At 45.6% G+C, this 25000-nt stretch overlaps 1 protein-coding gene across 1 annotated transcript in view; it reads right to left on the bottom strand.

Annotated features, from left to right (window-relative positions):
• The window catches only part of ccdc146 (coiled-coil domain containing 146), a gene marked incomplete at both ends in the record, with an annotated part of 101013 nt that overhangs the window by 16266 nt on the left and 59747 nt on the right, over window positions 1-25000 (bottom strand). Inside the window, 9 exons of the mRNA XM_083661960.1 lie at window positions 7831-8059; window positions 8504-8652; window positions 9163-9238; window positions 9450-9614; window positions 10211-10299; window positions 18370-18525; window positions 19432-19506; window positions 23574-23649; window positions 24734-24823. Of these exons, the coding sequence (XP_083518086.1) occupies window positions 7831-8059; window positions 8504-8652; window positions 9163-9238; window positions 9450-9614; window positions 10211-10299; window positions 18370-18525; window positions 19432-19506; window positions 23574-23649; window positions 24734-24823 (1105 nt within the window). The remainder of the gene's footprint in view (window positions 1-7830; window positions 8060-8503; window positions 8653-9162; window positions 9239-9449; window positions 9615-10210; window positions 10300-18369; window positions 18526-19431; window positions 19507-23573; window positions 23650-24733; window positions 24824-25000) is intronic.

Below are 25000 nucleotides of genomic sequence, written 5' to 3' on the forward strand. Positions count from 1 at the left end.
CCTCTTTAACAGAGCTCACAGACATACGGGGACGTCACCGAACCCGCCTTGCTCGAGTGAAGTGGCCGCTATCGTTGGTTTGATCACTAATGTCGTGCATTTTACACCGGCCCTGGGGGGAGCTCGTGTCCCCCCCCTCTCACAGCCACTTCCTCCGCTATTACAAGTAATATCTCCTTCAATGTCCGCACCCCCTCCATCCACTCTTATTATTGGCGATTCAATTGTAAGGGGTTTTAAAAAGAAGTCTGTGGCCACGTTCTGTTTTCCAGGGGCCAAGGTAACAGATATCACGTCAGAAATCCCCAGCATCCTGGCTGACCACGCACTAGTCCAAGACGTTGTCATTCATGTCGGCTGCAACGACATCCCAAAAAGGGCATCCGAAAAGCTTAGAAGGGATTACACAGCTCTCCTGGACTTTCTCTCGGTCCACAACAAACGTGTGTTTGTTTCTGGCCCGCTCCCCCCTCGTAATCGCGGGGTGGAACGATTTAGCCGCACATTGGGTTTTCACACCTGGCTCGAATCAACTTGTGCAACTCGCAACATAGTTTTTATCGATAATTTTAACCTTTTCTGGAATCGCCCTGCTTTCTTCCGGCCTGATGGCATTCACCCCAATGCCTTGGGCTCACGCATTTTAACTGATAATTTGTTTTATAAGATCCACACCAGCCGAACATGACTAGCCACCTCCATGCGTCCACTTCCGGTCACTCCTGTCCCACACCTTAGAAACTCCCTCTCCACCAAGGATCACGTTAGTTCCCCCCCCCGCTATCGTCAACTCCAGTCGCCTCCCCCACTGCATTGCAGACAACAACTTTGTCAGTCAGTCAGACACCCGATCATCGAACAGTAAGAAACATTCCCCTCATTCACATCTCCCGGGTGCGCCTCCGACGCCGCACTTCACATTCTGGCATTAACCAGATCATCAACAGCGCAGCGGAGAGGGTATCCCCAACTACCCCAGCGATCCGCTCGGCAAGGCCACCAAGAGGGTCAGCGTCGCCGCAGCGGGAGGCAAACGGCCTCCCACCTTCGCCTTCCACCACCAGCTCGGCTGCGGCGCTACCCCTGGCTACCAACAGCGCAGCGGAGATGATCCATCAAACGGGCCTAGGGCCTGCATCCCAGAGGTCCATAGCAGCGGCCCATCGAACTGGGCTGCCTTTTTCCTCAAAGCTAGCTAAGTATAGAAACCCTGTAATCAAAAGACATCGATCCTTAAAAATATTTCGTACACTAAATCAAGCAAGGACAATTTGGGACCCTGTATGTAAAAAGGGGGGGTTGTTTGGGGGGCATCTAAATGCCCGTAGCATGCTACCTAAACGGGAGCAATTAGAACACCTGCTATGTAACTCTAACATTGATTTTCTGGGGATATCTGAAACTTGGCTAACTAGCTCCTCACCAGAAGCTGCTATCTCACTACCTGGATATACTAGTTTTAGAAGGGATAGGGGGGGTCAGGGGAAGGGTGGGGGGGTAATTTTATATGTTAGGGAACATCTGAAATGCAACCAGATAATATGGCCCAATGATTTTAGTCTAGAATGTGTTGGTGTAAATATCTCTCTGTCCGATGAAATGTCGCTGGTGATTGTCTGCATCTATCGCAAGCCTTCGGCTAAAATTGATTTTTATGATCATCTCAAGACGCTCCTTAATTCATGTGACCACAAAAAAGAAATTATTTTGATTGGAGACTGGAATATAAATTGGGACGTGAAAAAAGATAGAAAAAGCCTGAAATCAATTATGGATTATTTTAATTTTACTCAGTTAATTGACCAACCCACTAGAATCACTCATCGATCTCAATCAAAAATTGACTTAATTTTCTCGAACAAACCTAGAAGTGTTACTAAAATACACAACCTGTTAACAGGAATCTCGGACCATAATGCGATTTTTTTTTCCAGAAAACTTAATAAATCCCGCTTCCAAAACCCATTCTCTAGTACTTCTGATAACCGTACAAACACTTTGACTGTCCCTAAAAACGAAGAACAAAATCTGGCAAGAGCTCTAAAAGATATTGAGTGGGATAATCTCACCACGTGTGATGATGCAGACATCAGTAGCGATATGTTTCACTCTAGGTTGAAGGATGTAATCCTCAGTTTCTCCAGACGAGGGAGCCACAGGAGGAGGAAATCCACCTCCCTCCCCTGGCTCAACTCGTCGTGTTTGAAACTGATGAAAGTCAGGGACTTGTTGCTTAAAAAGTCAATTACAACTGGGCTAGGTACTGACCGACAATTGTTTGTTTCAGCTCGAAATAAGGTGATTGCTGAATTAAGGAAGGCTAAAGCCAACTTTTTTATCACTGTTATGGAAAGTGCAAAGGGGAACAGCAAAAAAATCTGGCAAAATATTAATAAACTGACAGGTAAACAACTGAAACAGGACACTAAAGCTATGGAATTAAAGGTCGACAACCGGCTGGTGAGCAACCCTGTCACCTTGGCAGAAAAACTCAACACCTTCTTTATAAAATCTATTGATGACATCTCGAAACAGTTTAGCGTATCCACATGCCCTGTAAATATGGTGAATAACCCTACAGTCAATGGAGTACCAATTTTCACCATCCAGGAAATTTCTGTACCTGAGGTCATTGATATAATTAGTGCTCTGAACAGCTCTAAGGCTAAAGATGTTTATGGTCTTAACACCAGCTTCTTGAAGTTAAATAAAGAGACATTAGCGCCACCTATTATGCACTTAGTTAATTTATCCATCAAGCACTCAACCGTCCCAAAGGCATGGAAACTGGCCTCAGTTACCCCAATCTACAAAGCTGGTGATAAATCTGACATGAACAACTTTAGACCCATCAGTATTTTACCAATAATCTCTAAAATCATTGAAAAATGGGTTGCTAAACAACTTATAGAATTTCTTGAGACGAGCCAGACCCCCTTGCACCCCATGCAGTTTGGTTTTCGTCCACATCACTCAACTGACTCTGCTTTGGTCCTGCTCTTGGAGAAAATAAAAGGCTCCTTGGACAGGGATGGTTGTGTGGGAGCTGTGTTCCTCGACCTTAAGAGGGCGTTTGACACCGTCAACCACAGTGTGCTCCTCTCTAAATTGTCCAGCTTCAATTTTTCTGTTGCGGCCATTAAATGGGTTGAATCATATCTGTCTCACCGGGAGCAGTGCACTGTGGTTGGCGGTGTCAGCTCCCCTTACCTGAGCTGTCCAGTAGGGGTCCCCCAAGGGTCAATTTTGGGGCCAATTTTCTTTTCTTTGTACATTAATGATCTTCCTGATTACTGTTTTAATGTAGATGTCCAGCTTTATGCTGACGACACAGTTATCTTCACAAGGGCTAAAAACCCAGGGGAGGCGGCACGTGTCTTATCTTCAGCTCTCTCTCATATCCAGGCATGGCTAACTAAATCTTGTCTCATGCTGAATGCAAAAAAAACAGTTTGCATGTTCTTTTCTAAAAGAAACATTGCACCTGCGCGCTCCAATGTCTTCTTGGGGTCAGAGGAATTATCTGTGGTTAACGAGTTTAAATACTTAGGCGTGATGTTGGATTCCAACCTAACGTTCAGCAACCACATCAAAATGATCTCCAAAAAAATTAAATTCCACTTGTATAACTTCAGACAAATAAGGAACTGTCTGTCCACAGACGCTGCGTTTTTATTTTTACACTCGATGATCCTCTCGCATCTGAACTATTGTATAAATAGCTGGTCGTTGACAGGAGTAACTACTCTCAAACCAGCCGAATTACTTTATAAAAAAGCCCTGAAAATACTAGATAAAAAACCCTTTTCTCATCACCACTGTCATGTCATACGTAAATATGACATGCTAAGTTTTGAGAACTTTAGAAATTTCACCTCTGCCTGTTTAATATACAAAGTTCTACATGGACTGGCGCCGCCTCCTCTAGCTGACTTCATCAAATATCATTCGACCGCCAACTCGACCCGTGTCACTCGGGCCATTACGAACAAGGTCTGTGAGGTCCCCTTCAGAAAAACTTGCTTTAGCCAGAGGACCTTATCCTACATGGGAAGCACCCTCTGGAATAATCTACCTCTCTTTATTAGAGAATGCCCTAGTCTCGCCACCTTTAAAGGCCAATTGAAATTGTGGCTCAGATCAAACCAACAATGTGATCATTTTTAACATATTGTCTGTCATGTTTTACTGCATGCTCTGTGTGTTTTACTCACCTTATGTTTTACTAACCTGCTATACTATTCATTTTTTGTACTATTAATTTCTTTTTTTTTTCTTTTCAAGATTACATCAACCTGCCATGGGACTACAGGTGGAAACTAGCCCTTGGGCTAAAACCTGGCATATTTACTGTACGGCTGTACTGTCCATTAATGTGCAATGTCCCATCTTCTAAATAAATGAATGAATGAATGAATGAATTTATTTGACCTCTTTAACAGAGCTCACAGACATTTATTTGACCTCTTTAACAGAGCTCACAGACATTTATTTGACCTCTTTAACAGAGCTCACAGACATTTATTTGACCTCTTTAACAGAGCTCACAGACATTTATTTGACCTCTTTAACAGAGCTCACAAACATTTATTTGACCTCTTTAACAGAGCTCACAGACATTTATTTGACCTCTTTAACAGAGCTCACAGACATTTATTTGACCTCTTTAACAGAGCTCACAGACATTTATTTGACCTCTTTAACAGAGCTCACAGACATTTATTTGACCTCTTTAACAGAGCTCACAGACATTTATTTGACCTCTTTAACAGAGCTCACAGACATTTATTTGACCTCTTTAACAGAGCTCACAGACATTTATTTGACCTCTTTAACAGAGCTCACAGACATTTATTTGACCTCTTTAACAGAGCTCACAGACATTTATTTGACCTCTTTAACAGAGCTCACAGACATTTATTTGACCTCTTTAACAGAGCTCACAGACATTTATTTGACCTCTATAACAGAGCTCACAGACATTTATTTGACCTCTTTAACAGAGCTCACAGACATTTATTTGACCTCTTTAACAGAGCTCACAGACATTTATTTGACCTCTTTAACAGAGCTCACAGACATTTATTTGACCTCTAACAGAGCTCACAGACATTTATTTGACCTCTTTAACAGAGCTCACAGACATCCTCCACTTGAGCTCTTTTGATGAGTGATCAAAGACAGGACAGGGACTTAATGGTGCGTGATCAAGTGGATAAATAGACAAACACAGACAGACATACAAACACCAAAAACTGAAGTATGTCCTGCAATATTGTTTTTCAAAATCTTGGTGGTAGAGAGAAACAACTTTGCACACACACACACACACACACACACACACACACACACACACACACACACACACACACGGATGATGGCATGCAACACTGTGGGATAAAGCCTGGGCGGATGACAGGGAGGCTTGCGCATGCACACACACACACACACACACACACACACACACACACACACACACACGCACACAGACACAGACACATTCCGAAGGCCACTGGGCAGGAATTGAACGTCTTGAGGGACAATGGGTCTATACACAGGCTGACAAACAGGAAAATGAGAGGTGTATAAACACCTCTCATTTTGCGTGCGCACACACACACACGCACACACACACACGCGCGCACGCACGCACACACACACACACACACACACACACACACACACACACACACACACACACACACACACACACACACACACACACACACACACACACATACACACACAGGGGGGGGTGGATAGGGGAAATGCTGCATACCTTTTGCACTGAGACACAAACAGACACAAACAGACAGACACACACACACACACACACACACACACACACACACACACACACACACACACACACAGAAGATGGGTTTGCTTGCATAAGCCCCTACTGATCAGACAAAAGAGACTGTTGGCAAGAAATGAAGAGAGGAGAGGAGAGGAGAACAGACAAGAGAAGAGGAGAACAGAGGAGAGGAGAGGAGACAAGAGGAGAGCAGAGCAGAGGAGAGGAGATGAGAGGAGACAAGAGGAGAGGAGAGGACAGCAGTGGAGACGAGACCAGAGGAGATAAGATGAGAGGAGACAAGAGGAGAGGAGAGCAGAGGAGAGGAGACAAGAGGAGAGGAGAGCAGAGCAGAGGAGACAAGAGGAGAGCAGAGGAGAGGAGAGGAGATGAGAGGAGACAAGAGGAGAGGAGACAAGAGGAGAGCAGAGGACAGGAGACAAGAGGAGAAGAGAGGAGACAAGAGGAGAGGAGAGCAGAGCAGAGGAGAGGAGAGGAGAGATGACGAGACAAGAGGAGATGAGATGAAATGAGGGCAGAGGAGAGGAGACGAGTGAGTGAGAAATCCAGACATCAACCACAAGTTGTTTTCCCTTCAATACCCAATCACCATTCCTTGTGAATTGGATTCAACTGGGGAGTCAAAACAGTCCAAGTATCTGTCAGTTTCATGTTTATGAACACCTCTTTAATACGGGTGCAGCACATGTCTAATGGAAGCTATTTGCCTAGCAGTTTGTTTAGAGATGAATGAAATGGAGAGTCTGATATGAATAACGGTGCAGCGTTTACAGTATGTGTGAATCCATGTGTGAGAGACAGAGAGAGATGGACAAGACAGGAATTCAGCAGGTCTATAAATGGTCATGACTGCATAGGGTCAGATGCCTTCTGTATCACTGCCTATCACTGTTTACCTGATATTCTCCTACAAGACATGATCATTGATGTACGGTGTTTATTTAATGTCAGAGTAAGGAAGGATTCAGAGAGACATGAATGTCTCCTGTCTGTGTGGCCCTCTATGAAAGTCACGTTTCTCTATAAAGGATGGCTTTACTTTGTATTATTATAATGAAAGATGGACAGTGTTTACCTTCGCTATATGCTTTCCACATGGCGAGCTCCCAGTTCATCCTCAGGCAAAATGCTCCGCTGTGACGTGTTTTACGTCACAACGCATCACAACGGAACTGCAGAAGCTCTGCTCGAGACACGGAATCTGCTCCGATGGCTGTCGATTCGGCTTCCAGGGCGGCTGTTATTGTTGATTATTAAAAAAAATTAAGTATGCGCACATCCACGGAGATCGTCCACGCCTTAATGAGCCTTAAGGACTTGCAGCTGGCGGGGGCAGAGTTTCTGCAAGCGGGAGCAGGGAGGATATTTCTCAATGGAAAACATATAGCGAAGGTAAACAATGCCCACCTGCTTATATTAACGACATTATAATGATACAAGGTGGGTTGGTAATCGGCAAAGCCATCCTTTAATGGCACTTTTAAGGTGCAAAAACACCTTAATCCAGGGATCCTAATAAACTAACCTAAACCAGAGGTGGAAGTGACGCGAAGCATCTGGAAGTGCAGCCAGTTTCTTTTCGCCACCCTTGTTAACAGATTAGACCGGGCAGACGCTGGCAGCTCGCAGTCTGCAGCGATCATTTCGGCGTCTGGTCTATTTTTTTTGCGAGCGATTGTGTGCAGTCAGGCAGGAGCTCAGTACAAGTTGTGACCAGCACAGATCAAAACAGAGCGCTTCTGGTGTGAACGGCCAGGCTCCAGCTCGGGCTGAATTTACGGATCCAGTGTGTTTGCGCAGTTAGTCATCTGAGTCAAAGAAACTCAGAATCTGTATTTATATCAGTGATTTTAATCAACGATCCGCGTGAATTAGATCAATTACAACTTCTTCAAATTTCTGGGTAGGCTATCTTTTCCATAAATACATAAAAACTTCTTCCACCTATAACGTTTTAACAAAAGAAAAGTTTGTGTTTATGTGTGAGCTTGGATACACACATAATTTCCTACCTCTATCTTTATCAGTGCAACCTCTTCCTCCAGCTGTGTGGCGCGGGGCTGCACCTTGTTCCTCAGGTGGATCTGCCTCTGTTCCTCGCTGATGGCCAGCTGCAGCCCCCTCGTCTCCTCCTGCAGCATCACCAGAGCCATGTCGCCCTTGGCGTTGATGGAGCTCCCCACATTCATCTTCTCAGTTAAGATGCACACCTCCTCTTCACGTTCCAGGAGCTGGATGCCGCTGTAGGAGAACGCACAAACACACATACAGAGAGCTAGCACAGGTTCACTCTACTTGAAAAAAAATAAAAAAAATAAAAAAACCTAAACAACTACTACTATTCCTTCAGAAGTTGTAGTTGTCATAGACTGTGTTGCATAGTTGATTGCTCTATTGCTGACAAAAATGTGTTATTGTAAGTCGCTTTGGATAAAAGCGTCTGCCAAATGACGTAATGTATGAATCCAGAAAAAATACATTGTCATTTTATTCTTGAAAAATACTTTATAGTATATGATATTACAGAAGTTGATTGTGGATAGGGATACAATTAAAGCATTGTATGGACCACACAGCCCAGCATGCACGTGCACACGCACATTACACACATACACACACACACACACACACACACACACACACACACACACACACACTCAAAACACAAACCAACAACAAACATACAGATCATTGCGGCTCTGTATGGCTGTCTCATGGATCTTCTCCATCTCCAGCAGTGCCTGCTCCTTGACGTCGATCATGTGTGTGAGATTCTCCAACTCCACTTTGTGGTCCTCCCATTCCTTACTGACCTCAGAGAGCCTCTGGGCCTCCTACAAGATGTTATGGGGAAAATGAGATATGAGATATAAACAGCATAGAAAGGGATTGAGTGTTACTATCAGGATAGGTATAATTCTGGTCCTCCATTCTGACTGGCTGAGGCTAGCTGCTGTAGAATACATATTAATACACACCTTTGACTGCATAACTGATCATCTAAATATTGATGCACAAATAACCATTTATACATATACTTGAGCTACAGAAACTATATTGCTTGGCAGAAGAATAACACTTGATTGTTATTTAATTATTACTGATCAGAAATCTACTGGACATAAATCTATTGGGCAGATATGTTCCGCTCAGGGCTGCAGTGATTTTGGAACAGGCACTTTGCGGTCATCTTCTGGCTTATTGCTTAAGTGTCTATCGAAACACTTTAAAGCTTTAAAGGCGCAGCACTGTAATCATAATTGCAATAACAATAATGCTTATGTGATATACTTTATTGAGCTCTCTACGCGCGCGCGCGCGTGTGTGTGTGTATGTGCCTAGACCTTGCAGATGCTGTAGCGTAGGCTGTCCCTCACTTTGTAGCTGTGGCAGAGCTCCATGCGAGCCTTCGCCAGTGATCTGGAAAGGACAGACGCAAACAAAGAAAAGTAATAAAATATCATACTCTTACAACAAATTAAGGATGGGGATATAGACAAATTCCACTGATAATTAATCTTAAATTAAAGATATATAACAAACAAAGTTATGTAAACGCGCGTGCGTGCGCACGCGCACACGCACACACACACACGCACACGCACACGCACACGCACACACACACACACACCTGTCCATTTTGATGGCGATGCTGCGTTGGATCTCAATCTCATTGTCCAGGATTTTAAACTGGCTTGTCAACTCTGTGAATGCCTGTGAGGTGATTTGTTTTGCCTTAACATACTTATTCATGTCCGCCGCAATCTTGTCGCATATAGTGGTATGCACTGACACCCTGAGGAAGAGAGGATGAGAGAGAGATATAGTGTGCGTGTGAGTGAGACACAGAGAGGGAGAGGGAGAGAGAGAGGGAGATAGTGTGTGTGTGTGTGTGTGTGTGTGTGTGTGTGTGTGTGTGTGTGTGTGTGTGTGTGAGAGAGAGAGAGAGACAGGGACAGAGAGAGAGAGAGAGAGAGAGAGAAAGAGATACTTGTCAATATGAACAGCACAGTCTAGAGGTCCCAGGCTTTAATGTGTAGCAGGGACAACCTAGTGACTGTTTTTGTAAATGATATTGTAAAGTAAAGTAAAGTATGGGGTTGGGCTCAGAATTAAAAAATAACACTAATTAGTTTAGCATCATTCTTGGTGTGTATTTAAATGCATTCAAATGGGTCAAAAGATATTGAGAAACATCGAACTGTTCAATGAGATGACGTTTTTATGAGAGAGAAAGAAAGAAATAAAGAGTATGAGAAACAGAGAGAAAGAGAGGGAGGGAAGGGGGAGCACAGCCATACACCCACAAATGGGGGGGATCAGCAGTTAAAAACACGCACGCACACACACACACACACACACACACACACACACACACACACACACACACACCTGCGCTGTAGCACAGCAATCCACTTTTTGTGCTCTGTGATGTCCAGGTCTTTCTCTCGCAGTTGCTGCTTCAAGCGCTGTTCCATTTGCTATGGATAGATTTACACAGGGAGAACTATTATCACTTCTGTGTGTGTGTGTGTGTGTGTGTGTATTTTTTTATTTAATTCGGTTTATTTGGCAGGGACAGTGTGCATGTACATTAATCATTCTCAGTAAAGAATGAATGAATGAATGAAGTATTTATTTGTCCGTTAGGAAAATTGGTTTGTGGCACAAAGAACAAAGAGATGCCTTGCACCAGATTATAGCTTCAAGCTAATTTACATCTGTAGTCCCTGTGTGTGTGTGTGTGTGTGTGTGTGTGTGTGTGTGTGTGTGTGTGTGTGTGTGTGTGTGTGTGTGTGTGCGCGTGCGTGTGCGTGAGAGTGTGTGTGTTTGACTGCATTCATGTACAGTGCATCTGTATGTACAGTACATCTGTATGTACAGTGCATCTGTATGTACAATACATCTGTATGTACAGTACATGTGTATGTACAGTACAACAGTACATCTGTGTGTACAGTACATCTGTATGTACAGTACATCTGTATGTACAGTACAACAGTACATCTGTGTGTACAGTACATCTGTATGTACAGTACATCTGTATGTACAGTACAACAGTACATCTGTGTGTACAGTACATCTGTGTGTACAGTACATCTGTATGTACAGTACAACAGTACATCTGTGTGTACAGTACATCTGTATGTACAGTACATGTGTATGTACAGTACAACAGTACATCTGTGTGTACAGTACATCTGTATGTACAGTACATCTGTATGTACAGTACAACAGTACATCTGTGTGTACAGTACATCTGTATGTACAGTACATCTGTATGTACAGTACAACAGTACATCTGTGTGTACAGTACATCTGTATGTACAGTACATGTGTATGTACAGTACAACAGTACATCTGTGTGTACAGTACATCTGTATGTACAGTACATCTGTATGTACAGTACAACAGTACATCTGTGTGTACAGTACATCTGTGTGTACAGTACATCTGTATGTACAGTACATCTGTATGTACAGTACAACAGTACATCTGTATGTACAGTACATCTGTATGTACAGTACAACAGTACATCTGTGTGTACAGTACATCTGTATGTACAGTACATCTGTGTGTACAGTGCATCTGTATGTACAGTACATATGTGTGTACAGTACATCTGTGTACAGTACAACAGATATTACAGAAGTTGTAATATCTGTTGTACCGCTGCAGCCCTAGGTCCGGTCGTCATTGTCCCAGCTACCTGTCGTCACTCTAGGCCATCTACCCACTACTCCTTCGCCTGTCTGACACCCCGGGCTCATCATCACCACCGACCCCTATCCTCATCATCCTGGTCACCTGTCGTCACTCCGGCCCACCTACCCACTACTCCTTCATCTGCCTGCCCAGGGGAAGGGGGGGGACGTCCTCCTCCCCACTTCCCCTGGCCTCATCATCACCTCCGACCCCTATCCTCCCCTCCTCTCCTCTTAATCGATGTCACCAATGCGGACTCATGGATTCCTCAGATCATCCTCGTAGAACTCCCAATCTTTTTACCCCTTTTTCACCTAGCAAATTAGCTAGTATTCTCTGAACTATATAAGAAGACTATATTTTCTATTTCTTCTTGGACTCTACTTTTTACATTTTCAACTCTCTTCCCTGATCTTAGGATAATTTAAAGACTACATTTTCGTATTCCTTTTGTTGGACTCCTTTTTACATTTAAAATTTTCTGTTCTTTTGTAAATTTTATTTCCATAATCTGAAACCCCAGATGGGGTCCATAGCTGGACCCCTTCAGTACATCGGCCTCACAAGGTTCCTCTTCAGCCAAGTCACTGAGGCAATCCATGTGGTGGATTGCCACCATATGGTGGAAAGGTTTTCTTGCGTTCACTGGGGGTGAGGGGGTACCGCTGTGTCCCAGCCTGGCCTTCTCTCCCACTCCTTATGTGTGTGGGGGCGGGGGCCGGGGCGGGGGGCATCGGTGCTCTCCATCACTGGTCGAGGGCTGTCGGTAGGTTAGAATAGCTTAGGTAGGCGATAGATTAGCTACAGCCTAACTATAGGCTGTAGACCTGTTATAGTGTTCAGGCTAAAATCAGACTAGAGCAGAATAGGATAGGCCAGACTAGACTGTAGATTAGCTAGATCCCCTATGTCCTAGTTAGCTCTGGTTAATGTCTAGAGTAGTCAGTTTGTCTGATCTTCTCCCCCCCTCTCTTTCTCTTTCCCCCTTCCCCTGCTCCTTCCCCACTTGCCCCTTCCTGTTCTCTCCTCTCCCACATTTCCCATCCCCCCCCCCACCTCCTCTCTTTCCATGCTCTCTCCTCCCCCACATCCCACCGCTCTCCCCCCTCCCTTCTCCTGCTCTCTCCTCTTTCTCCCCTCCTCTGCTCCTTCCCCTCCTCCTCTTCTCCCCAATTTCCCCCCTTCCCTGCCACTTCCTGCTCTCTCCTCTCTCACATTCCCCCTGCTCTCCCTCCCCTGCACCCTCCCATTCTCCGTTCTCTCCTCCCACACATTTCCAATTTTCTCCCCACCTCCTCCATCTCCCTGCCCTCCCCTCCCCCACATCCCCCTGCTCTCCCTCCCTCCTCCCCTCTCCTGCTCTCTCCTCTTCCCCCCTTCCCCCACTATTCTAAAGCATAGTACGGATTCTACTCCAAAGCATGGCACCCATTCTATCCCCTCCCACTATTCCGCCACTATTTAAAGCATGGCACCCATTCTACCCTAAAGCGCGGCACCCATAAGCTCTATATGTGAACATGTGTTTATTTGGCAAAGGGATTCACTACTAAAGGCTTGCAGCCAATTAAATGAAGCATAGTTTGGTTGCTAAGAAATCGACATATGTCAGTTTGCAAAATGTGTGTCTATATTTCTCTATCATATAATTGTTCGATGTGTTATTATTACTACTGTAATTTGTTACTGTTGTGTCAGCTAGCCCTCCTTTCCCTGTTCTCTCCATATGGTCTCCCATACTCTCTCTATACTCCCATACTCTCCCATACGCTCTCTCCTCCCCCACATTTCCCATTCTCTCCCCACCTCCTCCCTCCCCCTGCTCTCTTCTCCCCCACACCCCCCGCTCCCCCTTCCCCTCTCCTGCTCTCTCCTCTTGCTCCTTCCCCACCTCCTATACTCTCCAACATTTCCCATTCCCTCCCCACCCCATCACTCTCTCACATTCCCCCTGCTCCCCTCCCTTCTCCTGCTCTCTCCTCTGCTCTATCCTATATTTCTATATTTTCTATATTTCTCTATCAATGTGTTATCTTTATTCTGTAATTTGCTACTGTTGTGTCAGCTAGAATTAGCTAGACATATTCTCTGTGAAGCCCTCTGAGACATGCTTGTGAATTAGGGCTATATAAATAAACTTGACTTGACTTGACTACATCTGTATGTACAGTACATCTGTGTGTACAGTGCATCTGTATGTACAGTACATCTGTGTGTACAGTACATCTGTGTACAGTACAACAGTACATCTGTATGTACAGTACATGTGCATAAACATAAAGTGATGTTTATGTTTATGCACATGTACATGTTTAAACATAAAATTATGTTTGAAGGGGGGGAGGAGATAACTGTACATCCTAAAGCTGTAATATTGTTTCTGTAAAAATATGTTTACTTGACTATGCACCAATGTGGACTGTACTCCGCCTCGCAATAAAATATATATATATAGATAAAGTGATGTTTACGAGAGGAACAGGGCAAAGTACACGGAGCTGGTGGAAAAATGCCGAAGCAACGGGTGGCAACCAAGGTGCGAGCCCATTGAGGTGGGATGTAGAGGGTTGGTAGGCCAGTCCCTCTGCAGGGCCTACAACATGCTGGGCATCACAGGCCAGTCCCTCTGCAGGGCCTACAACATGCTGGGCATCACAGGCGAGTCCCTCTGCAGGGCCTACAACATGCTGGGCATCACAGGCCAGTCCCTCTGCAGGGCCTACAACATGCTGGACATCACAGGCCAGTCCCTCTGCAGGGCCTACAACATGCTGGGCATCACAGGCCAGTCCCTCTGCAGGGCCTACAACATGCTGGGCATCACAGGCCAGTCCCTCTGCAGGGCCTACAACATGCTGGGCATCACAGGCCAGTCCCTCTGCAGGGCCTACAACATGCTGGGCATCACAGGCCAGTCCCTCTGCAGGGCCTACAACATGCTGGGCATCACAGGCCAGTCCCTCTGCAGGGCCTACAACATGCTGGGCATCACAGGCCAGTCCCTCTGCAGGGCCTACAACATGCTGGACATCACAGACCAGTCCCTCTGCAGGGCCTACAACATGCTGGACATCACAGGCCAGTCCCTCTGCAGGGCCTACAACATGCTGGGCATCACAGGCCAGTCCCTCTGCAGGGCCTACAACATGCTGGGCATCACAGGCCAGTCCCTCTGCAGGGCCTACAACATGCTGGACATCACAGGCCAGTCCCTCTGCAGGGCCTACAACATGTTGGACATCACAGGCCAGTCCCTCTGCAGGGCCTACATTACAACATGCTGGACATCACAGGCCAGTCCCTCTGCAGGGCCTACAACATGCTGGGCATCACAGGCCAGTCCCTCTGCAGGGCCTACAACATGCTGGGCATCACAGGCCAGTCCCTCTGCAGCGCCTACAACATGCTGGACATCACAGGCCAGTCCCTCTGCAGGGCCTACAACATGCTGGACATCACAGGCCAGTCCCTCTGCAGGGCCTACATTACAACATGCTGGACATCCCAGGCCAGTCCCTCTGCAGGGCCTACATTACAACATGCTGGGCATCACAGGCCAGTCCCTCTGCAGGGCCTACAACATGCTGGACATCACAGGCCAGTCCCTCTGCAGGGCCTACATTACAACATGCTGGGCATCACAGGCCAGTCCCTCTGCAGGGCCTACATTACAACATGCTGGGCATCACAGGCCAGTCCCTCTGCAGGGCCTACAACATGCTGGGCATCACAGGCCAGTCCCTCTGCAGGGCCTACAACATGCTGGACATCACAGGCCAGTCCCTCTGCAGGGCCTACATTACAACATGCTGGACATCACAGGCCAGTCCCTCTGCAGGGCCTACAACATGCTGGGCATCACAGGCCAGTCCCTCTGCAGGGCCTACAACATGCTGGGCATCACAGGCCAGTCCCTCTGCAGGGCCTACAACATGCTGGGCATCACAGGCCAGTCCCTCTGCAGGGCCTACAACATGCTGGACATTAGGGGTGGGGGAAAAAATCGATTCACCTAAGTATCGCGATTTTTAATGTCACGATTTTTTGGATCGATCTTTTATTCCAGAATCGATAATCGCAAATTAAAAAAAAAAAAAAAAAAAAATTTTTTTTTTTTTTTTTTTTTGGGTGCTTGCAGTCAGGCCACTCACTGAACAGCAGGCCAGGCGCCGCCTACTGGTTTACTAGTGGTTTTATTACTTTATTAGTTAGTCTGAAGTAATAATTACACTTCAGGGTTAAAGTGGGTGCATCTCATTGTAAAATTGGACTTCAAACGGCCCAAATCTGGCTTCAAACGGCCCAAATTTCACGCGCGTTGGCCCATATCGGCCTGGCCTGCTTGGTATCTAATGCCCGGCCTGAATTATGATCCCAGTCCGCCCCTGTTTTTAACTATATCGCCCAGCCCTACTCATGATATATAATATACAGTCTCTTGTATGATTCAACTTTTCCCATGTTCTAATCTAGTGTAAAAAAGCAAACAAACTGAAAAAAGAAAAGAAAAAAATAAACAAAAATCGCAATAAATCGTAATATCGAATCGCAATAATCGTAGAATCGCAATACTTAAGAATCGCAATATAAATCGAATCGGCACCCAAGAATCGTGATAGTATCGAATCGGGAGATAAGTGAATCGCCACAGCCCTACTGGACATCACAGGCCAGTCCCTCTGCAGGGCCTACAACATGCTGGACATCACAGGCCAGTCCCTCTGCAGGGCCTACAACATGCTGGACATCACAGGCCAGTCCCTCTGCAGGGCCTACATTACAACATGCTGGACATCACAGGCCAGTCCCTCTGCAGGGCCTACAACATGCTGGACATCACAGGCCAGTCCCTCTGCAGGGCCTACAACATGCTGGGCATCACAGGCCAGTCCCTCTGCAGGGCCTACAACATGCTGGACATCACAGGCCAGTCCCTCTGCAGGGCCTACAACATGCTGGGCATCACAGGCCAGTCCCTCTGCAGGGCCTACAACATGCTGGACATCACAGGCCAGTCCCTCTGCAGGGCCTACATTACAACATGCTGGACATCACAGGCCAGTCCCTCTGCAGGGCCTACAACATGCTGGGCATCACAGGCCAGTCCCTCTGCAGGGCCTACAACATGCTGGGCATCACAGGCCAGTCCCTCTGCAGCGCCTACAACATGCTGGACATCACAGGCCAGTCCCTCTGCAGGGCCTACAACATGCTGGACATCACAGGCCAGTCCCTCTGCAGGGCCTACAACATGCTGGACATCACAGGCCAGTCCCTCTGCAGGGCCTACATTACAACATGCTGGACATCACAGGCCAGTCCCTCTGCAGGGCCTACATTACAACATGCTGGACATCACAGGCCAGTCCCTCTGCAGGGCCTACAACATGCTGGGCATCACAGGCCAGTCCCTCTGCAGGGCCTACAACATGCTGGGCATCACAGGCCAGTCCCTCTGCAGCGCCTACAACATGCTGGGCATCACAGGCCAGTCCCTCTGCAGGGCCTACAACATGCTGGACATCACAGGCCAGTCCCTCTGCAGGGCCTACAACATGCTGGACATCACAGGCCAGTCCCTCTGCAGGGCCTACAACATGCTGGGCATCACAGGCCAGTCCCTCTGCAGGGCCTACAACATGCTGGACATCACAGGCCAGTCCCTCTGCAGGGCCTACATTACAACATGCTGGACATCACAGGCCAGTCCCTCTGCAGGGCCTACAGCATGCTGGGCATCACAGGCCAGTCCCTCTGCAGGGCCTACAACATGCTGGGCATCACAGGCCAGTCCCTCTGCAGCGCCTACAACATGCTGGACATCACAGGCCAGTCCCTCTGCAGGGCCTACAACATGCTGGACATCACAGGCCAGTCCCTCTGCAGGGCCTACAACATGCTGGACATCACAGGCCAGTCCCTCTGCAGGGCCTACAACATGCTGGGCATCACAGGCCAGTCCCTCTGCAGGGCCTACATTACAACATGCTGGACATCACAGGCCAGTCCCTCTGCAGAGCCTACAACATGCTGGACATCACAGGCCAGTCCCTCTGCAGGGCCTACATTACAACATGCTGGACATCACAGGCCAGTCCCTCTGCAGGGCCTACAACATGCTGGACATCACAGGCCAGTCCCTCTGCAGGGCCTACAACATGCTGGACATCACAGGCCAGTCCCTCTGCAGGGCCTACAACATGCTGGACATCACAGGCCAGTCCCTCTGCAGGGCCTACAACATGCTGGGCATCACAGGCCAGTCCCTCTGCAGGGCCTACAACATGCTGGACATCACAGGCCAGTCCCTCTGCAGGGCCTACAACATGCTGGACATCACAGGCAGTCCCTCTGCAGGACCTACAACATGCTGGACATCACAGGCAGTCCCTCTGCAGGGCCGGGGCGTGATCTGGGTGAGGGTGTCTTATTGTTGAAAGACCCGAAACACCCAATGACCCCAGGTAACATCAGTGATGATGTGTCCAGGTGCATCACGAGTTGATGTATATCACAAGTCCACGTACTGTACTGCCTTTTACACCTCCTCTTTACTCTTATTCTGTCTCTTTTAATAGCGCTCACACTTACATGGTCGCTCGGTGGTCACGGGAATATTGTAAGTTGAACTAAATGTCCAAAATAAAAGTGTTATTCTTCTGTCCCTTTGTGAGGGCTTTGAGACATAAGTGCATGTATTTGTGTGTGGTATGTCTACGTGTGTCGGTGTCATCATAAGCACTGACATAGACTGACGTAAGTATTATTCAAAAGTACACATGCACGTCTCTGAGTATGAGTACTTTAGCAGCTAGCCTTTTACGTGTGCGTGTGTGTGTGTGTACCTCAGTCCTTAGCATGTCCCAGTGCTTGCGGTCCCTCTCATCAGCTTTGATCTGTGTCAGATGTTTGAGGTTGTGGAGCTCCTCTCCGAGGCGGTCTGACTCCACATGCAGCTCCTGCACTGTGCTCTCCTGACTCTCCTCCTCAGCTGCTGCTTGCTGGTAGGGAACACATACTGTTCTCCTTTGAAAAAGCTCATAACTACAATGTGGTCATTTGGAGTGGCGCAGTAGAAGCGTGCTGGGCCGCATATTGTAGAGGTCAATGGATCAGATCGAAACTATCCTCTGCCAAGAGCAAGCTTTAACCAATCTAATCTAATTATGACTAATGATCATCATTTACAGATCGATAAAAGTGGTGCTTGGTGTGTCAAAGCCCTTTCAATAATTATTGTTGGATCATCTCAGACATAGAGAAATCAACAAGAATTTATGCACTGATAATAAAAAAAGAAGGCAGACGTGTGTTAAACAGGCCAACTGATGTGATTAATGCAAGTTTTTTTAGTTAGTAGACCCTCAGCACTTCTGATCATCTCAGACATGCATGGCAAGAAGGCTAAAAAGCCGGACGCCTTTTCAGACTTACTGAAAAAGTTCACACTTCGGACATACAAGGTTTTTACCTGACATCAGTGCAATGATAACTCGCATAAATTCAAGAGCAAAAACACAGACACATAAAAGAACACACAGATGCATGTAGGAATATACAGACATATACAGAGACACACACACACACACACACACCTACACACACACACACACACACACACACACACACACACACACACACACACACACACACACACACACACACACACACACACACACACACACACACACACACACACACACACACACTTGCAAACATACAAGCAAATACAAACACATTTAGGGACCCACTCAGAGATGCAGGTGTGAAAACATACACATGAAAACAAACTTACTACAAATATGCACACACATTCATACACACACATACAGTACACACGCACATGCACGCACACACACACACACACACACACACACACACACACACACCAGTTGTTTGAATCCGACTTGGGCATCCATCTCTGTCTGAAGCTCCATCGTCAGCTGTAGAGTCTCTTCCTCTGCTTCAGGAGCTGCGTCGCTCTGGAAAACGGATTTCAAAAGTCCTTTCACATTTTTTACATAATGTCCAACGAGGGCTGAATGCAAAAACTAGAAAATGTGTACTTTACTAGTCAAAATATACTTAATAAACACACAATTCAGACAACTGTCCCTCCTTCAGTGATGGTGATACACAAACAACCAGTTGTTTCTGTTTACTTTGCACATTTTGTAATTGTTGTGAGTCAATATTGAGCTTGAGCTTTGACATCATACACTAGTGAAGGACAAAACATAGAGGATTGTACACACAGATGACAAAACTTCAAATCATATTCAGACAATGCATATTCCATATTGATTCCAATATAATGAATACTATATATCAGTGTTTCCCTAAGGCCTCTGAAGCAATGCGTTGCTGAAACGAATAAAGAAAGAGAGAATGCCTTCAGACAGTGGGACTGTCTCTCTGGGCGAGTTGACCCGGGCCTTCAGTTCAGCAACACTGCATCATGCACATATTTAAAACTAGTTCGGTGACAGAAGTAGTAAAAAAAAAAAGCTCAGCTACATTGTTTCTGATATATTAATGCTGCATTTTATAGCTTAAGTTTTATAACATGTCAAAATGAAAACCATCAATCCCACCCTAGCTGAGATACATGTGAGACATTTTTGTGGTAAAGCTCATTAAAATGCCAATGAATCCATTCTCATCTGATCAGGCTTCACAGTCACAATGTGTGAGTAACTGTTGACATGAGAGTTTATTGTTGCTGAGACATTAGTGGAACTGAGTAAATCATACTTTTCAGTTGCTTTGTTGTCATTATTTCCCAACTATGTAAATTCCCTGATGTGTCATAGTCAGTTCCTTTTATATTTTTATGATTTTGCAAAACGTGCTGCTGACACATTTCCCATCTCTCTCCCTTTCCCTCTGCCCTTCTTTCACTTTAAAAATCACACCCAGGTGTTGAAGTAAGCGGTGCAGGTTTTCAGGTCGGACCCTTTCACCCCCACCCTCCTCTCCCCTTTCTCTGGCACTGAGTGTGTGCGTGTGCGTGTTTTGAGCCGCACTCTCCATAGCGTGCCAAAGTCTCACCCATGAGGAAGTGAATTCTCCCCTCATTTCCAGACGTTTCTTAATACTGTGCGTGTGCACTTGAGTGCGTACGTGCGTATGTTTGTGTGTGTGTGTGTGTGCATGCATGCGTGTGTGTGTGTGTTTCACTGGAGCCGCTATCGACCTCAAGACGCACTCTCCCTCTCTACGCCTCTGTCTCTGTGCTGGGGGAGGGGCCTATAGGCTGCAAGGCTACAGATCTCATGCGCATACGGACATCCCGTGTTTCATCCCATCCACATCCCGTGCTACAACAGACACACATGTCAGTTATAGGAGTAGTTGCACCGCTTAAAAACTCACTAGAACTACAGTACAGGAAGCTCAAGAGTGGAAAAAGTTACCTGATTTGATTTTAACTCATTGAGTGCCAATGACGACAATCGTCGTCAATTCAAATACTAACGTAGAGTGCCAATGACGACGATTGTCGTCAATTGCGTTTTTTGACGGTGGGACGTGGATCAAAGCCAGATCCATCTCCTGTGAAAGTATGGTGGATGTTGAATGTGTAAAAGCTATTTTACGGACCCATTAGGTGGCGACAGTGCTCTCCAGATTAGAGAAAGGCGAGGAAAAAAGAGAGAAGAAGTCATGGGGAAACGGAAATCGCATCGGTATGCATCGATATGCATGAAGCATAACGTTAGCTGTGCCTGCAGCAGCCAATCTGCTGCCACAATTGAGCCCCTCTGTGTCCGCTGCGATAGCCCATACGCATGATTAGTTGTGGAGTTGTTATTATTCTCAACTGGAAGCGATGGGAGCCGGTGAAAAATACACGCGGAACGCTGTAAAAAAGCTGGATGTAGCGCACTTTTCAGTGCAGAGCAAACTCAGCAGAGAGCCACCAGAGCCACCAGAGCCACACCCACGGAGGAGGGTGCAGGGCAGCATACAACACCGACCCAGACAGACCCAGACAGCAGGATAGGATTGGCAAACAAGCTAGAATATCTGATGCCCACCAGCAGTAAATCAAAACCATTAAGAAGCTGCAACCAGCAGCGCACGCAGGGGCCAGCGCTGCTGGTTGCAGCTAAAAAATATTATTTTGCCAAACAAAATTCCTTTGTTTTCACTGTTTTATTGAAGGAAATTATTTTTGAGGTGTCACATCAGAAAATATTAGCTTCAGAGTCAGTCATGTGCTTGAAATGCTTCATTTCACAAAAGGCTAATTATCTCAGCTTCTAATTTGAAACGTCTCTTTTTGGTGAAATCAACCTATCTTCTCCGGCTCATAACTAAAGAACGGAAAATGATATCAATAAACTTTTTTTTGCTGATGATAGAAGAGAGTCTCATCGTTCTTTGGGCGTGTTCGGTGTTTACAGTAATATCACACAATATTCTGTGGGCCTCGAGAAATCACTGAAAACGCTCTGAAACTCTGGCACTGGGAGCGTCCGTTCTCCAAAAGTGGCTGGCACTCAATGAGTTAAATATGGTATCCACTGATTTTTGCAGCAAATCACCTGATAATTTGCATGATGGAATTTACACTCACAGAAAATATTCACCCACCCACCCACACACCAGTGTTTTAGATTTGAAGTTTGAAAAGATCAACCATCCAACCTACAAACTACCGGTAACGAGTTCCAATATGAACCTCAGTAAAAAACATGACTCACTCATAAGGAGGAGCACATTTCCTACATTGTGAGGTTTACATGATGAAATCATTATGCTTTCAGATCGCCTGGAACAGCTCTTCTAATTGGCCACAGTTTATGAATGACCATAACTCGTTACTGGGCCCAGAGTCATCGATATAGTCGTATACTATTAAAATAAACGAGGCCTCAATAGCTGCCAGTGCAGACTGTCAGAATGGTTTCCAACCAGTAACAAGTACAGCATTAGGGCCTGTGTCCACCTAGCGTAATTTCCTCAGGTCCAGCGTCTTTTTTCAGTTGTTTCCAATGGGGGGAGAGCGTATGCGGGCGCACATGGACGTCTAGAGAAAGTGCGCAGCGCCCAGCGTCTATTTTCAGAGCGCTCCGGCGTTTTTGTGCGCCGGCTCCCCGCACTCCCAGCTGAAAATATTTTAACTTTTCAGAAAGACGCTGGTGTCGGGTGCTCCTTTTCTGGCAGCTAATCATATTCAGATTCAGATTCAGATTCAGATTCATTTATTAAGGACTGCACAACAAGTCGGCAGAATTTGCTTTCGGTACAGCAATTGTTAAGCACATGAATATGTGTCAGCATGAGACATTACAGTACATAGACAGACATATGACAACATAAATACAGAACATTCAACATATACATTGCTGGAGAGGTATGCAGTGATGTTTCAGAGGTGAGTGGAGTTCAGAAACCTGATGGCAGTGGGGAAAAAACTGTTTTTGAATCGTGTTGTTTTGGTGGAAATTGATCTGTAGCGCCGTCCAGAGGGCAACAGTTGGAACAGGTGATTGGCTGGGTGGGATGGGTCAGAAACTATTTTTTGTGCTCGTGTGATTGTCCGTTTATGGTAGAGAGTGTCTAGTGATGGGAGTGGGGTACCTATAATTTTTGAAGCTTTTTTTATTATTCGTATGGAGACACTATCGCAACAGAGACAGAACGGCTCAATTGTGGGAGCAGATTGGCTAGACACTTAATATTTCTGGTGAGTGTTGTGCTGCTTACTGCTTTTAATAACGTAGCCTACCTGTGTTGTTAGCTTGCTAGCTGTCAGCTATCAAGCTACTACCGCACTGAACTAACATTAGTTTCAGACTGCTTCCTTGTATATTGTGCGCTGGGATCAGCGCTCCCCAGCGCACTCCCAGCGTTTAACAGTCGGAAAAAGACGCTAGGTGGACACAGGCCCTTATACTGTATAATGTGACAAAATGAAATTCTGGGAAATAAAGTCCAAGTTTGTGGAGCCTTAAAAATGTTTAGACCCCTCAATGCTTCTGCTTTTTCACATATGACCAGATGTCTGTACTCTGATCTAGTTGTAGTGAGTGACAGGTACCTCGGTGGACTGTGTGTCTTCCAGCTGCTCATTGGACAATTCCAGTTCATACCCCCTCTTGAGGGCTTGCATCTCCCTGAGGAGAAACATGGGACACCTTCAGATAGTCATCATCATTATATGACCATGCTTATCACTGTATGAATCTGTCCTAACACTAGAAGGATCAGAATTCCTACTACTAGAACAACCGTAAGTGGTCATTTTGACCACTAGATTCCAAACTCTATAATCTCTCATGATAAATAGCCAATTGAGAGATTAATGCATTCATGTGTGTTAAGAGAAGACTGCAAGTTAAAAGAAGTGGCAGAATTCTATTGTATTAAGATATATTTAGAAAAGACAAAACAACACCAAAATGTGAACATTTAGACTAAAAAATGGGTCTAGAACCCTGGGAAATTCAGTGAGGTCTTTCTAGGTAAAAATTATAACATTTCCTCTGCCTTTTGTGTAATTCATATAAAAAGTATTTTAAATGACAATACAGACACTTTTAGGAAAAGTCAGGTACCAGCAGAATTGTATTTTTTAATTCAACAAAGTTATTGGACATGTAAATGTCAAAAAGGTCAAAATGACTACTGTGGTCTTTCTAGTGCTAAAGAGAAAGACATGTCCATATTTTGGGGTAAGATAATATAATGTCCATGTGTATTTTAAGTGGAAGAGCCATTCGATGAATTTAGGCAAATCTACTCTACAACTAATTTATAACCACAAGCAGCTGTAGGGAATGAATTTCAGTCAAGCATGGGCTAAGATACTGTAGATGCACTTTATATTTTATTTCCTACTATTCTTTTAACTGCAAAAGTTCTTGAAAACAGCTGTTTGTGCAGTTGTACAGTATAAACTTAAAGTATATCAATGTATTAAACTAGTGAAACAAAAGGATCTGGAGCACACAGGTGTCTTCTGAAGAAGACACCTGTGTGTGTCGAAACATCAGTTTTCCGTGTTTGCACCTATTAAAATTGCCGAACTTTGACCGTGTGCTCCAGTTCCTTTTGTTTCACTAGTTTAACTCAGTCCCCTTGTCTGAGAGGCACCGGTCTGGCTTTGTCAGCTGAAGCGCGTCGTTTCTCTCTTTGTATATCAATGTATTTTGGTGTACCCTAAGGTTATGTGTGTGTGTGACAGGCAGCGTACAGTACCGATTTAACCCTTTGCGGTGCCTGGATCGTCTCTCGCACAGGAACTTTCTTTCAATCTCAATGTCCTGCAACTTCAAATCCAGTCTAGCTCTGGTGAGGATGAACACAAACGCACGCACGCATGCACGCACACACACACACACACGCACAAACACACACACACAAACATACACACACACACACATTTTGTTATTATAAACAGTAAATTTAAATGAATGAAATTCTAGATTTCTATCGTGTGCGTGCCTGCGCGGGGGCATAGGAGAG

Source organism: Poromitra crassiceps, assembly GCF_964638095.1.
Source record: "Poromitra crassiceps genome assembly, chromosome: 2".
In the NCBI taxonomy this organism is placed as follows: Eukaryota; Metazoa; Chordata; class Actinopteri; order Beryciformes; family Melamphaidae; genus Poromitra; species Poromitra crassiceps.